Here is a 16,641-nt window from a genome sequence, read left to right on the forward strand (position 1 = left end):
AATCTACAGATTGTTTGAAAGTGCTGAAATTCATTTTAGCTATTTCAGTTCAAATAGAGCATTTGAACACTACCTCAAAGATAACAAGATGGTTAACTAAGAACAAAGAGACAGCACAGTAGAATCGGGGGCTGGGGGGGATTTTAATCAAAATACTGTATATTTGAGATAAACATGTAAACAAAGTAACAATGAAAAGCAATGTTGGCCTCTCAGAAGCGAAAGGGAGAAAACTCTATAAATACAAGAGCTTATTCAACAAAACTCCAGAGAAAGAATCAGAGTTGAATTAGTAATTAAAACAATACTGTCTCTTAAAAGAAAGGTTACAAAACACAGGACATTCTGAAATGTAGTTATAGCACTAAAAGTAGCCACAAAGTCTATGACTTAGCTCATAAACTATCATAGCTCCAAAATCTTGGCACATTTTTTAATATTTCTATTCTATAGCAATACACAGAAGAACAGAAACAACTCCACCTCCCACATTTCCCATAAAATCCACCCCATATTTCCTCCTTAATGGATGAGAAAACTAAAGCATTTAAGAATAAAGGATTTCCTTGTGGTTCTATAGAGGTCAGATCTAGAATTCAGTTCTCTAATTTCTAAGATGATAATTTTTCACATCTGCAATGCCTCACTAAACACAGATATAGAAATCTAGCCTCAATAACAATAAGCAAAAAATAATTAAGACAGGTTAAATAAATGGTATTTGCCGATTCTTTGCCTCAAAGTGGCTAAAGAACAAGCAACTTCCTTAACTAATGCCCCTCCCCTGAAAACACTCCTGATAAACACTAAACAATGAATATTCTTCAACGTACTCAGGAGGTCGAGTGTCTGGTCCAAGATCTCGGTGTAAAGAAATCCTGTCACTTGCAAAAGCATTAAAACAGTGTTTTGCTTCTCCACGTTCTTTTTCCTTCTGCTCTTCAATACTTAAATTGGTTGTCTTGAATGCTTTGCCAGAAGCACCAGGTGCATTAGAATCCTGAGGTGGGCGGTCAAGAACGGGTTTCAATTCTGCTGCTGTATAATATCCTTGCAAACAGGGTCTCTCACCAGCATCAATGTTTTGCCTGACAGGTGCTCCTATTTGCATTTTTGGCATTGCATCTTTAATATTGTTTACAGCTTCTAGCATTAAATCAAACATCTTGTTTTTGTTTTTCATGTTTCTTTCCATCCTTGATTCCTCTTTGGAATATTGAACACTTACTTCTCTTTGCATTAAAATCAAAAATATTATAAAGAAAAAAACTACTGCACCAAGCTTACAGAACTTTTTATGGTAATGTCTTTTAAGATGTAGTTTTACTAGTCGTTTTAGGTGAGCCATTCTGACATTAAAAGCTTGTCACTTGACAAATAACAGTTACAGTTTCCTCTGTTACGTATATTTTTTATCATAGATTTGCTGGCAAGAAGGTTTCCTTAAATTGCAATACCTATAAACAGAAATGACAGATTAGTAGCTATTCATTCCTATAGGCATGGTTCACTTCATTCACTCAGCCAACAACTGAACATAAGCTATAAACAATGTACTCTTATGGTTAATAACAATACAAAGATATCTTGCCCTCAAGAAAATTACACTTTTGGAAGAACACAGTTGCTATCATTAACTATAATCTATTGGGGTTATAAAATATTAGAGACTTCTCTCCAGTAAAAAATACATTGTTAACTCTGCCTAATATCTGCCATGTAATATGCATAAATGAGTTTTATAAATATATTTTGAGTTTTTAAAAAAAAAATCTTAGCTCAATAACCAAGGGGCTATAGAACTTCATTAAGCTGATTGTAAAGAAAGGGGTAATCCATAAGAAAGCAAAGGTACACTGACAGGTACTGTCAGGCATACATCTAAAACTGTGGCTTTTAAGAAGTTCACCATCAACCTATGAACTTCAACTAAATCAATTAAGATGATAAAGCAGCTTCATCACCAAGTAAACTGGCATTCTCCCAAATTTGCTCACCTGATAGCACTTGTTGAGTTTAACAGAACCAATAAAGACTGGAAAATTAAGATAATGTGTTATTATATAACAGCTATTTTCAATAGCTCACACAAATTCAAAAAAAAAATAAGAAACAGAAAAAAAAGTGGCAGTGAGCATCACTTGGAATTGTCTCTAAAGAGGCAATAGAGATCATTAAGTTATAAAAGCAGTATCTGGTGTGACAAAATGCTGCTTGCAGTTGATCCTAAGAACAGAGCAGCATGTTTACCAAACCCTAGTATGGGCCATCAGGAGCAAAAGAAACAAAAAGTAAAAGAGGACATTCACTACTGCCTGAATCACAGTGAAGACGGACTTTCTTCACGATGCCTAAAAAAACGTAATGTGAAGGGTTCAGTACATGATTACATACCATGCACCATTATAGTCAGTCAAGTAATTAGCAGAGACAAAAGGGCAAGGAAAATGCCTTTGCTCCCTAACCCTAAACACATTTTAAGGAAAATGTCCTTTAGAGGAGTAAAAATTAACACTTTATTTAACTTCTTTTCCAAAGTTATCACTAAATTTAAAATAAGAAAACCAAGTTCTGAGACGGATTCTCTGGTCTTCAGCAAAAAATTTGAAGCTGAATAGACAAAATAGGCAGAACTTGAAAACTTAGTTCTACATACTATTTCTAATTGGACTGCTCTATATGTTTTCAGTACAGACTGGACACTTTGGTTCCAACAGAGACCTCATTTATGATGTTTTGCCCATAAAAATGAGATTTCAATATTTCTGAGCTTTTGTTGCTTCAAGAGCCTCATGTAAGGATGAAAGTGACCTCCTAAGATTTTAACATCATTTTAAGATATAATGTAAGGAGTTTCGGACCACACAATTGTGGTTATATCATTTCCTACGTGTCAAATGTTGTGCTAGGCTATGGCTATGAAGGTACCTTAAAGGTAAGCTTCAAGGAGCAGAGGCCAGTATGAACAATGGCACTTCAACAGGCAACCACAAAGCTGCGTGATATGATGGAGACTATGAAAGCACATGGAGGATACAGAGAAATGTTAGGGAAAATTTCCCAGCAATGACACCATTGAGCAGAATCTTGACAGATAAGCAATTTTTAGGCTGGTGGACAAGAGAGAGGAGAGAGAGGGAATGGTAGATGCAAAGGCATACTGCAAGAAAAGATGTGGTCAATCCTTGGGTACAGCAGAAGTGGAGGGCACAGGCAGGAAAGGGCAGGAGCTGAGGCTGGAAGGTCAGTTAAAGACCAGCTCACACAGTGAATTTGGAATCTACCAATTTTGTCCTGAATGAATAGAATGGGAGGTACTGAATGATTTTAAGGAAGGATTGTAATCATATTTATGTTTTAGAAAAATCACGGGTTCCTCGGCCCCAGTAAAGGTAATGTATACCAAAGAGTTGAGGGGAGCAGGAAGGATGGAGAGGGCTGACTCAAGAGAGTCCAAGAAATGAGATCGAATAGGACTTGGTGAGAGAAAGAGAAGAATGGGAGGTGGATGGGTAGAGTGATGACATTGACAAAGGCAGGGAATATAGGAAGAAAGATTTGGGATGGGATGTTCAGTTTTGGTCATGACAAATTTAAGGTGCCGGTACAGTTTCCAAGGTGAGTTCCCATGAGCAAAAACATACATAGGACTGAAAATTAGGGAAAAGCTCTGTGCTAAAGATGAACTTTGACAGTCTTGGGGTACAAAAGAGTTCACCTACAGTATATAAAGTAAAGAAGGCCAGAGAAACAGCTACAATTAAGGGTTAGGGGAGGAAAAAAGAGAAACTGGAAAGAAAGAGCAAAAGGAATGAGAAAACAAAACAAAGGAGAATCAAGGGAGAATAGATTGTCAGATAATGTATCCATGTCAAGTGGATACAATCTACATCTTACCCTTGAGAGATGTTAATTGTTTGACAGTGGTTGATCTTTAAAAGTAAACTTCAGGAGACCTGGTCCAATGGGCTTTAGTGCAAACCAGAAATGAACTTTGGCAGAGAATCCAATAGGCTAGTTGTAGTCATGCCCCCAAGATCCTAGGGCTTAGGATTCAGGACACTTTCAGACTAACGGGGCAACAATGATCTAAGAGGTTCCAGGGAGCTAAGGATGGCCAAAATGTTGAGTTTTCATAGGATAATGGTTTCCCAACCTATGAAATACAACCTGATCACCTTTCTCTCTTCTAATGGCCTCATTAGTTCCACCCTTCTTTCTAATTCCCCATCCTACCCACAAATATGATTTCTGGCATAAAATATTCATGCTTGACAACAGATAAATAGATATAAATTAACCTTTGTTCATCCTCCTTTCTGTCTCTGAGACAACCATCAAAAATCCCCTTCTCCAGTGCTATTTAGTGATACTAAATTTCCTCAGTAGCCAGGATAAGCTAGATTAGGAATTTGAGAAGGAATGAGCTGGTCTCCTTAGAATGTTTTAACACAACATAGAACAGGAAAGAGTCCCAGGAAAGTATAGAGTAGAAGGAGATGACAGAACGAGATCTTTCTCTTTTTAAAAAATAATTAATTAATTTATTTATTTATTGGCTGCATTGGGTCTTCATTGCTGCGCGAGGGCTTTCTCTAGTTGCAGCAAGCTGGGGTTACTCTTCGTTGCGGTGTGTGGGCTTCTCATTGCGGTGGCTTCTCTTTGTTGCAGAGCACATGCTCTAGGGCACGCGGGCTTCAGCAGTTGTGGCTCGTGGGCTCTAGAGCGCAGGCTCAGTAGTTGTGGCTCATGGGCTTAGTTGCTCCACGGCTTGTGGGATCTTCCTGGACCAGGGATCGAACCCATGTTCCCTGCATTGGCAGGCAGATTCTTAACCACTGTGCCACCAGGGAAGCCCCAGAATGAGATCCTTCTACAGTAGTGATGGGTTTTCCAAAACATTTTATGCCAGAAATCATATCTGTGGGTAGGATGGGGAATTGGAAAGAAGGATTGAATTAATGAGGCCAGTGGAAGAGAGTTCTTTTTTAAGGATGCATTATAAACTAGAGGAGTTCATCAATAGGGTAATAATCCTATACTGTGTGCATGTTTATCTATTTAAGGGAGTCACTCAATTAGGTTTTTTTTTTTTTTAAAGTCTTTTATTTATTTATTTATTTATTTATTGTTTTTGGCTGTGTTGGGTCTTCGTTTCTGTGCGACAGCTTTCTCTAGTTGCGGCAAGCGGGGGCCACTATTCATCACGGTGCGCGGGCCTCTAACTATCGTGGCCTCTCTTGTTGCGGAGCACAGGCTCCAGATGCGCAGGCTCAGTAGTTGTGGCTCATGGGCCTAGTTGCTCCGCGGCATGTGGGATCTTCCCAGACCAGGGCTCGAACCTGTGTCCCCTGCATTGGCAGGCAGATTCTCATCCACTGCGCCACCAGGGAAGCTCTCAGTTAGGTTTTAGTATAGGATATCTCTAATGAGAGAGTCAAGACAAGCTCATAAAGGACATGAATAGTATCTCCCTTACTCATGGTTGTTTTTTTTGGCACTTACCACAATGTTGGTGACGTAATGGGTACCCAATAAATGTTTGTTGACTAGAAAAGGGATAAAAGAAGACCAAGATTTCATTTACTATCAGAAATAACAGAAATAGTTAACTTTTGTTAAATGTTGATTAGGTCCCTGATACTTTAACACTTACTACATAAGTTCTCTTTTAGTCTTTCCAACAATCTTGCAAAGTTTATGTTATTCCCATTTTACTGACAAACATTGAGAGCCAAATAGATTGAGTGGCTTGGCCAAGGTCATTCAGTTTAAGTGGAAGACCAGCATTTCCCCAACTGTATTCCAACTCAGGTCTGATGTAAAGTCCTGAGATTTTCACTGAAGTTGTCTGAAGTAAGGTCTTTATAAAGGAGTCAGGAATCGATGCTATAAATGAAAGGAAGTAAGGGGAAAACCTACAAGAAAAAAACTACAGATAGCCTCACATCACCTCAAGTGAGGTTTTCTGGACAAATGAGTTAAAAAAAAAAACTATTTTCAGAGCATGTTTTTGGAAATAAAGATCGAGGCGGATGAGACTGTAGATTTTGACAATGGCAGGTTAAAAACTGAGACTGCTTAGTGGTAGAGTCTACTAAAGTAGGAACATGATGCTTTGCTTTTTTCAGATTATTTCTAAGGGAATAATTTTCTTTTATTGATTGCTGATCAGTTGAAGATTCCAACATAGATCCCCCAGGGACTGTGTATGGCTTTTCTTTGCTGCTAATGTACAATATCAGCCTTCCATTAATGATAAATTACACTCAACATTAAGCATCTCCATCAGTGGTCTTCAACTCTGGATACACATGAACAGAAAGCTCTTTAAAACTGCAGTGCCTTAGGCCCCATCTCTACAGAATTCGATTTTATTTATTTTTATTATTTATTTATTCATTTATTTTTGACAATCGTGGCTTTTAATTGAGAGGAAGGAACTCCAGCTGTTTGGATCACTATGTATTATTAAAAAGAGACTTCTTAAAACTTTTTTATAGCTTTACTGAAGTGTACATGATGCACAAGTTGTACACATTTAAAGTATATAATTATTTTTGTTGTTCTAGGGATGGGGCTTAGGCCCTGCTTTTGTTGTTATTTTCAACTCTCCATATAATTCTAAAGGGTGGCAAGGGTTAAGCATCACTGGTTCAGGTAACAGGACTTTGGGCAAAATTAGCACCTGATAAGAAAAGGACTGCATCTGGATCTAGAGACTGTCATACAGAGTGAAGTAAGTCAGAAAGAGAAAAACAAATATCATATATTAACGCATGTATGTGAAACCTAGAAAGGTGCTACAGATGAACCGGTTTACGGGGCAGAAATTGAGACACAGATGCAGAGAACAAACGTATGGACACCAAGGAGGGAAAGCGGTGGGGGGTGGGGGTGGGGGTGTGATGAATTGGGCGATTGGGATTGACATGTATATACTGATGTGTATAAAATGGATGACTAATAAGAAACTGCAGTATAAAAAAAAATTAAAAATTAAAAAAAGAAAGAAAAGGACTGCATCTAACCAAAGGCAACCACATTATTAATTTCTAATACTCCAAAGACAGGTTTTCAAAATAAACTCTTGATGTAAATTAAGCAAGTTATTTTGACACGGAGGGATAAGATAAAAAATCCAAAGCAAGAATGAACCAAGGATTCCTGAAAAGTCTAAGGGATTAACTGCTGATATAAATGAGGCATTGAGGTTATATTCCAAATTATGATGTTGTAAAATCATTTTTAAAATATTTTATTCCCATCATAAACATGGAAAAACTGAGACTCTGAACAATAAAAGACATAATCCGAATTAATTAATTAATGAGATAATCCTAATTAATTAACTAGGATTCTTTATTTCTATTCCTGGGAATAATACCATGTTCCTAGACCACACTACTTGCCAAACTTGAAGACCAATATAAAAACAGCAGAAAGAGAAAAACAAATACCATATGCTAACACATATATATGAATCTAAAAAAAAAATGGACATGAAGAACCTAGGGGCAGGATGGGAATAAAGACACAGACCTACTAGAGAATGGACTTGAGGACACGGGGAGGGGGAAGGGTAAGCTGGGACAAAGTGAGAGAGTGGCATGGACATATATACACTACCAAATGTAAAACCGATAGCTAGTGGGAAGCAGCCACATAGCACAGGGAGATCAACTCGGTGCTTTGTGACCACCTAGAGGGGTGGGATAGGGAGGGTTGGAGGGAGGGAGACGCAAGGGGGAAGAGATATGGGGATATATGTATATGTATAGCTGATTCACTTTGTTATAAAGCAGAAACTAACACACCATTGTAAAGCAATTATACTCCAATAAAGATGTTAAAAAGAAGAAAAAAAGACAGCCAGCGAAACAAAGCAAATCTCTCCAAAACCAACTTCTAATTGGATTATTAAGTTTGAGAATTAAAAGAAAAAACTCAGCACAACAGCAAGCTCAGGATATTTGCACATTAGAAATGTTGTATTTGCACATTAGAAATGATTAGCAGACAAAGGGTTTGTTCCTCTTGTACTCTTTCTAAAATCTTTAAACACACCTATCCAAAATGGTCAATTGCTAATTATAAAAGATCACATTCGCAGAAGAAGAGAAAGGAATACCATGAAATAGTTGTTTAAAACTAGAAAAAAAATTAAAATTCGGAGATTTTCTAAATTCCAAATCCCTATAAATGTCTAATGTTAGAAAAAAATTAAAATTCAGAGAACTTCTGGTCTTAAAAAATATTAATCTATATCTTAGTATATATGTAGACATTACAAAAAAAAAAATAAAGATATACACAAAATGATACTTTGAAAGGTTAAAACAATATGCACAATTCTAACAGTCTGTGAGACTGGGTTAAAATCAGTGAATTGTTCTCAGGAGTAAAAATATGCTTCCATCTGAACAGAAAAAAAAACAAAATCTCATAAATTAAAATAATATAACTACAAAACTGTGCTTCCAGGTATCTGGACCATGGCTTCTTAAACTATGATGTGGCAATAAATCATCTGGGGATATTGTTTAAATGAAGATTCAGGTGGGAAAACATCAAGATAAGATCCATCATCCATCATTATAGTCATGATTGTCCCTTCACGTGAAAAAGCACACACTGCAAGATTAGTTGTTAGTTTAATTTTTAAATTCCACCTAAAAAAATCTTCTAAAGCAGTGAAACGTAGAACTTAATAACTGCACATGAGAGTAACATTTACTAAAATAAGCGGACAGTGGTTCTCTCCATTTCTTGTTTCTGTGTTTGTGACAATAAACCTTTACAACTCCAGGGATTTAAGGTCTGGTTCCAGTTGAATTTAATTGGCACAAAGCCTAATTGTTATGTGAGACTTGTTTACAACTTGAGTTAAAGCATGCTGTAAAGAGTTAAGAATAACTACACAAAGCAAGAAATTACAAAATTACACCCTCAAATCACAGTGTAGATTGTAGATTAACAAAAGTACACTACTGTGAATTAATACTCATTGGGTCTTTCCTATGTATTATCATCTGGATTTTCTAACTGAACTTAAAGACAAAACAAAACAAAACTTGCCCTGATAATAAACCCTTAAGTGCTTGGGCAGAAATTTTAAGTGCCCCTCATCTGCTGGTGAAAATGTTAGGGAATGGAGCAGTGGTAGGAAGTCATTTCTGTTTGTATTTATTGGTGGGATCAAATTTCATGGTGATTTGCTACTGTGGTTTGTTAGTTTTGATTATGTTTTAGTTCACGTTCACATCCTCACCAACAATTCTGAGAGGAAGTAACTTCCGGATGTATGACAAGTGACAGACACTGATGCAAGGCAAACCGCATTGAGAAAGCCACATGCAGCGGACATACCTCAAAGATCCCAGCTAAAGATCAAGTAAAGCTGCTCTGGGTGGCTGGAAAATGCCACCAGCAGCCAACTAAATGCATGAAATTGTCATAAAGTAGGATGACTTTTGTCATAAAGTAGGACGACTTCTGAACCTAGGTATCTTCAGGTTATGAGACAAAAAGCCTAGTGACAGATTTGACTTCCAGCAACTGTAAGGCACAGGTTAATAAGGAAAAGGGCATGGTCTGACATTCAACTTCTCGGCCACACCTGGTCAGATAAATATCTCCATTAACTTTATCTTAGGTGAAAGGCTGTAGACAGGATCTTGATTTGTGGACCAGCCAATCTATCTTTACAGTTTGGAACAAACAAGTAATTACAGAGCTACACTTACCCATGGGGGTAACAGGGTAGGTGGGGAGGGAGGCTCACATACTATCTCCTGCCACATCTGCACCTATGAATGAATTTCACATAACACATAAAAGATATACTATATTATTTACAGCATACTAGAGGGTAGAGGAATTTTTCCTCTACTGGAGTGATTCCAGGGGTTCCACAGATTGTCCACTTAACTGATATTTCCCCCAGGCAGAAGCACTGCATTTTGAAAGATCTGTCCGTCTAACTATTTACCTTGAAACATAGTTGATGGCTTTGGGATTAGCCATCCCCAAGAAACTACATAGTGATTTGAACAAGGAAAGTTTTATCTACTATTAAGAGAGGACTGGAGTAACAGGGCATTGGCTAGTAAGAGTTAACAGGAATGCTAAAGAACACAGGAGTGGTAGATGTAAGGGGCAACCGCCACCCCTAAGGCTGAGATGAAGACCCAAGGAAGAACCATCCCCTCTTGAGGGCTGAGATCCAGAGATCTTAATGGAGATGGCAGAGCACTGGCTCCCTGATGGTGGAAGAGTCACAGAGATGCCTCACTGGTGATACTCCCTCTGGATCCTGGAAGAAGCCATTCAGAGAGAGGTGGCAAACCCTGGAACTTGCTAGGTGCTGAGGAAAACTGCTGGCTGCTGATGGAGTTGAAAAGCTGTCCTCTGTAGGAGTCTAGTGCACTTTCATGTGCATCTTGGGTCAGTGTAGCTCCAGGCTGGTACCTGAGATAAAAGCTGGGCAGCGGGCTCCCTAGACACCCAGTCCTGTGGGGCTCCCAGTGTGTACACGCGTAGGGCTAAGGAAAGAGTATGGGGAGCGGTGACCTCGGCTGGGAATAAGTCCATGATGTCTGTGGCTCGAGCCAGTACACAAGTCAATCTCTGGAGAAAGTGCGGGGGGCAAGAAGGTGCCAACTCCAGAGGAAGCTGTGCCATGCAGTTACCTAGCACTGGAGAAAACCATGTGGGGCAGTAGAGGAAAAGTATGCCCAGCAAGAACCTGGCTAGTGAGCCACCCTGAAACCAGGAAGAGAAGCTCCTTCTACCTTCAGTGTCCCTCCAGTGTCCTCTACTGAAAAGGCTCAGGAGAAATATTTACAGGGCCCAGCTCCATCATTACAAGCAGGCAAACAGAATGACTTTGGAGCTGAGAGAAAATAAATTGATAAGCAGCACAGTCTGCCCTTTTGATGACTCAGCCTCTCTGCCACACATCTGAACTCCTGGACAATAACAAAGTAATTGTTATTTACTATCTCCTGCCACATCTACACCTATGAATGAATTTATATTCCACCTAACAAGACGCAAGCATCCTTCTCACCAGTGAAGGGGAGACCTCAAAATGAGGAGACACAGAGCGCCAACAGCCATTGTATGCATTGTTGTGACTATGTGAGTTACTTCTCAAATTCTGTCACAGTCCCACCTAATATTCTGTCACCTAAAGACTAAACTGTAACCTCTAACAACTTCTATGTAATATTTTTTTAAAAAGAAAATGGGGGGACTTCCCTGGTGGTCCAGTGGTTAAGAATCCGCCTGCCAATGCAGGGGACATGGGTTTGAGCCCTGGTCCAGGAAGATCCCACATGTCGCGGGGCAACTAAGCCCATGCGCCACAACTTCTGAGTCCGTGCTCTAGAGCCCGCGAACTGCAACTACTGAAGCCTGCGCGCCTAGAGCACGTGCTCGCAACAAGAGAAGCCACCTCAATGAGAAGCCTGTGCACCGCAACAAAGAGTAGCCCCTGCTCGCCACAACTAGAGAAAGCCTGCGTGCAGCAACAAAGACCCAGTGCAGCCAAAAAAAAAGAAAGAAAATGGGAAGAAAAGAATAAAATTAGTAGCATATACAAATAAACACATACATATAAAAAGCAAAGGAAAAATGTGCAAAGCTACTACAATCCTCATTTATCTAATTGGCCACAAGGCCATAACTGATATCTATGTCTTCCTTCTTCCACTACCCATTCTGAATTTACCCTGTCCTCAGGCATTCCGTGCTGTTGACGTTGGCAGAAAAGGCAAATCCATATCCAGAATATTTGTCTATTTTAATGAGGAAAAATCTGCTCTCTCAATGATGGAAAATGTCATATAATCAACCTGCCACCCAGTGGCTGGCTGGTGCCTGTAGGCACTCAATGTTGTCTTCTCATTGACTAGGAGGAAGTCAGCAGTAGTGCTAGCAAGGTCAACTTTAGAAAGAAGAAGTCCACATTGCTTAACCCATGCACACATAGCCTCCATTTCTGCCACCATGGCCACTATTCGTGGGCTCCCTGAATAAGCATTGGAGTGGCCGGAAGAAAGGCTGACTGACATCCACAGAGTGTGTAATTTTGCCCACTTGATTATTAAGAGCAGTAGATGTCTTATGGTAGGCATTAAGATGGGACATGGGCTTCCCTGGTGGCGCAGTGGTTGAGAGTCTGCCTGCTAATGCAGGGGACACGGGTTCGAGCCCTGGTCTGGGAGGATCCCACATGCCGCGGAGCGGCTGGGCCCGTGAGCCACAACTACTGAGCCTGCGCGTCTGGAGCCTGTGCCCCGCAGCGGGAGGGGCCGCGATAGTGAGAGGCCCGCGCACCGCGATGAAGAGCGGTCCCTGCACCGCGATGAAGAGTGGCCCCCACTTGCCGTGGCTGGAGAAAGCCCTCGCACGAACTGAAGACCCAACACAGCCAAAAATAAAGAAATAAATAAATAAAGTAGCTATAAAAAAAAAAAAAAAAAAAAAAAAAAGATGGGACATGAATTTCTTCAGGGTCTACTCTTTTTGAAAGGTCCATCCTCATACCTCTTCCTCAAAATTCCTTGTCACCAATCTTCCAACCCTGTTCCTCCCAAGTCCCTGACCATACAGTCAAACCATTAGGAACTGCCCATGGCCCATTATATATCTTTACTTCTGGCCCTCTCTCATTCCAGATATTGTATACAAGTCATATCTACTATTCAAAATTCTGCTGACTGGAATTTTGAATGGTACCAGCATAACCTGTAGACTCCTCTGTAAACCAGGCTTGAGGTTTTTCTTCTTCTATCAACTAGACTAAGGAAATCCTCAAGAGGCCAAAGGCACGGGTTGGAGGAAAAGAGGCAATACAACAGGAGTTGCTATCAAAGGAGTCTGAGTCATTTGCTCGTACGATTTACTTGTACTTTCCAGAGCTGCCCAAGCTCTGTCTCTTACATACTACTGGGGCCCAGGGCAGGCCTCCCCCAAAATATGCCTCAGTGGCATACATCCGATGCAAGAAGGACACTTTGACCTTCCTGTCTCCCAGAAAGCAGGAAATAAATCTCTCATGTGAACAGCGCACTCCCTGCATCTGGAGGTAGAAGGACACCTTTATCGCCAGAGACAGGGAATTTGGGGCCAAGAAGCCTGTATTTAAAAAAAAAAAACAAACACTCTGTTACTTCTTTAACTTACTACTCCAAGCCCAAATTCTGTTTAGATTCTTCACTAACTAAGCACCCAAAGCCTAAGTTTCTTTGTCCTGTCAATTCCTCACAAATTTATTGTTTGTCTAAAAAGTATAAAAGCTGCCTGCTCTGGCCACTTCTTAGGTCCCATTTGCTATGAGAACTCATGCACATGAATTAAAATGTGTTTCTTTTATTCCTGTTAATCTCTCTCGTGTCAGTTTTATTATTAGTCCAGCCACAGAACTCAAGAGGAGTAGAGGGGGATATTTCCCCCTCCCCAACAATGCCATGTCCACTTGTTGGCAGACTGCTGCTGGGCATGGCCAACCTTGTGGCCAGGTAGGTCAGACAACACCCAGTTAATGATGAGAAGCCTGGTCCACATGATAAACTGACACCCCATGGTCATGTATTCAGGATCTACCTGGTAGCAAGCCAAAAGCAGTTTGTCAAAGGGTGAATAGTTAGCTGAAGAAGTCAGAGATTTTCTTCAATATCTCAGAGAACTGCATTGTGATTCTGCTATTGGTTCTTGCCAGAGGCTCTGTGCAGCCTCACTATTTGCTACAGACACTTAGAGAATCATTGAATCTGCTATATCTTAAAGCCAAATTGGTAGCACAGCAGGTACTGTGTCCTGGACTTGCTGCACAGCCTTCTCTTGCTCTGATCATCATTCAAAACTAGCAGCCCTATGGGTTACTCTGTAGATAGGTTGAAGGGGCATGTTCAAATGTAGTATATGTCACCTCCTAAATCCAGAAGGGCCTTTTGAGCATAGGGACCACCGAATATCCAGAAATGTTACTGAAGTGCTCTTGAATTTTTGTGGGGCTGGATTATTACCCTTTGGTTCTCATATGCTTTACTAAGACATCTAAAGTACTTGCTACTTTCTGCTCATTGGAGACAATCAACATGATATCATCAATAGTAGACCAGTGTGATGTTTTGTGGAATGTTGGGATGATTAAGATTTCTAGAACAGAAGAACTAACTAACTAACTAACCCTGAGGCAAAACTGTGACAATATATGGTTGGCCCTGCTAAATAAAAGCAAATTGCTTTTAAAGAGGGGATATATGTACACGTGTAACTGATTCACTTTTTGTTGTACAGCAGAAACTAACACAACATTGTAAAGCAACTGTACTCCAATAATAATTAATTTTAAAAAAAGGCAAATTGCTTTTGGTAGTCCTGGTAAATTCATGAAGTCAATAGCCACACACCAAAAGCCAGGGGCTGTGTTGACTTGATCAAGTAAAGACATTGTATCTGGGTCAGCAACTACAGTTGATCCTTGGACAACATGGTTTTGAACTACATGAGTCCACTTACACGTGTATTTTTTCAATAGTAAGTACTACAGTATTATGTGATATGAGTTTGGCTGAACCTGCAGATGCAGAACTGCCAATACAGAGAAACTACATAGTTGGAGGGCCGACTATAAATTATATTCATATTTTCAACTGCTCGGAGGGTTGGTGCCCCTAATCCCCACATTGTTCAAAGGTCAGCTGTATAGTATTTGGAATCAGCCAATGATTAGGTTTATGATAGTCCAGTCATTCTCTAAGATCCATCCAACTTCTACACAGGCCAAATAAGTGAGGTAAATGGAGACATGACAAACATCACAAGTCTTACTTCAAATCTTTGATGGTGGCATTAATCTCATCAATTCCCTCCAAGATATGGCATTACTTCTGATCTACTGTCTTAGAAGGGAGAAGTTCTAAGGTCTTCCACTTAGCTCTCCTTCCACAGTGGTCCTAGATCCATGATTTAGAGAGCAAATACAGGGATTCTGCCAGTTATCTTGTATGTCTATTCCAAATATACTTTAAGGAACTGGGGAAATAAGCACAGAGTGGATCTTCTGACCGCCTGGGCACACTGTGAGTCAGGCTTGAGCTAAGACTCCATCTATTCCTTGGCCACTCTAAGTCCCCATTTTGACTGGTGGACCACAAGGATATTTTGGGTCCTCAGGAATAAAGTATGAAAGGTCTGATTATTTCCTTTTCCCCAAAGTGCAATCTAACAAATGGCTACAGGTTCCTTTGAGGAAGGCTTAACGGAGGGCTTATGGTGTATGCTTGAGGCAGTGATGCAGTGTTCTTCCTCAAGGGGAACAGGCCTCCACTTCAATCAAATGGCTCTGGATCTGTGAACTGACTTGGGTTTGGAAACTGGATGAAAGGTCATGACTCTCAACTGTGGCAACTAAAGTCAACTTTTTTGCTACCAGACCTAGACTTTTTCCTGTTATATACACAAAGTGACACTGGAGACTGCCATCTATTTCATTAATTACCTGCCACGAGAAGTCTGCTGATGAATTTACCTTAGACTTTACCCACAGAACCATCTGTGGGCCAATGCCTTCTGATTACACCTATGTCCCTGCTTTCCATTATTGTACAGGTAACCTACTTCATCTGTGTTAGTTAAGTGCTGCCACTTGGTTTCTGCTACTATGGGATCCCACCATCTCCACTGAAATCAGGGAGCCAATCTCAATGGGCTACCAAGGAGAGCAGCTACAGAATTTTTTCACAGGGGCTCCCTCATTGTTTTTTCTCAATACTTTAATGAAGGAAGTGTGTACTGGGCCTTGTCATGGAATATAGTTGGAAGATAGGTGTGCAAGTTGCATACAATAACTCCAGTCAAACATTCCTTCTTTGGGCTTCCCTGGTGGCGCAGTGGTTGGGAGTCTGCCTGCCAATGCAGGGGACACGGGTTCGGGCCCTGGTCTGGGAAGATCCCACATGCCGCGGAGAAACTAGGCCCGTGAGCCACAATTGCTGAGCCTGCGTGTCTGGAGCCTGTGCTCCGCAATAGGAGAGGCCGCGACGGTGAGAGGCCCGCGCACCGCGATGAAGAGTGGCCCCCACTTGCCGCAACTGGAGAAAGCCCTCACGCAGAAACGAAGACCCAACACAGCCATAAATAAATAAATAAATAAAAATTAAAAAAAAAAAAAAAAAAAAAAAAAAAACATTCCTTCTTTGAAGGAATCCCAAAACTCACTAGTAGTAGACAATGTCTGTCCACTTATTCTCCTTTTGAGGCCTCACAGCATTAAGGGATAGGGGAGCAGGGGAGTAAGATTGCTTGCTCAAATTGCTATCACTTTGCATTCACCTTTCTATAGGTTTATGCACAGCTCATTGAGTAAATGCTCATTCTCCACCTCTCAACTTGCATTCCCCTCTAGAAAGTGTCAGCAAACTTTCTGTAAAGAGCCAAATAGTAAATATTTTTTGCTCTGTGGGCCATATGGTCTCTATTGCAACTGCTCAACTCTATTTTTGTGGTGCAAAAGCAGCTATAGACAATACATAAGTGAAAAGGCATAGCTGGTTCTAATAAAATTTTGTTTACAAAAACAGGTGGTAGACTGAATTTGGCCCAAGGGCTGTAGTTGCCAATCCCCAGTCT

At 40.4% G+C, this 16,641-nt stretch overlaps 1 protein-coding gene across 3 annotated transcripts in view; it reads right to left on the reverse strand.

Moving 5' to 3' along the window:
- The window catches only part of GALNT3 (polypeptide N-acetylgalactosaminyltransferase 3), a 46,462-nt gene that overhangs the window by 19,651 nt on the left and 10,170 nt on the right, over window positions 1-16,641 (reverse strand). For all 3 annotated transcript variants that reach the window (XM_057551978.1, XM_057551979.1, XM_057551980.1), the window contains exon 2: window positions 834-1,457. In XM_057551978.1, coding sequence (XP_057407961.1) covers window positions 834-1,348 — 515 coding nt within the window. In that variant the 5' untranslated portion in view covers window positions 1,349-1,457. The remainder of the gene's footprint in view (window positions 1-833; window positions 1,458-16,641) is intronic.

The sequence above is a fragment of the Balaenoptera acutorostrata genome, chromosome 8 (genome assembly GCF_949987535.1).
Source record: "Balaenoptera acutorostrata chromosome 8, mBalAcu1.1, whole genome shotgun sequence".
Lineage (NCBI taxonomy): Eukaryota > Metazoa > Chordata > Mammalia > Artiodactyla > Balaenopteridae > Balaenoptera > Balaenoptera acutorostrata.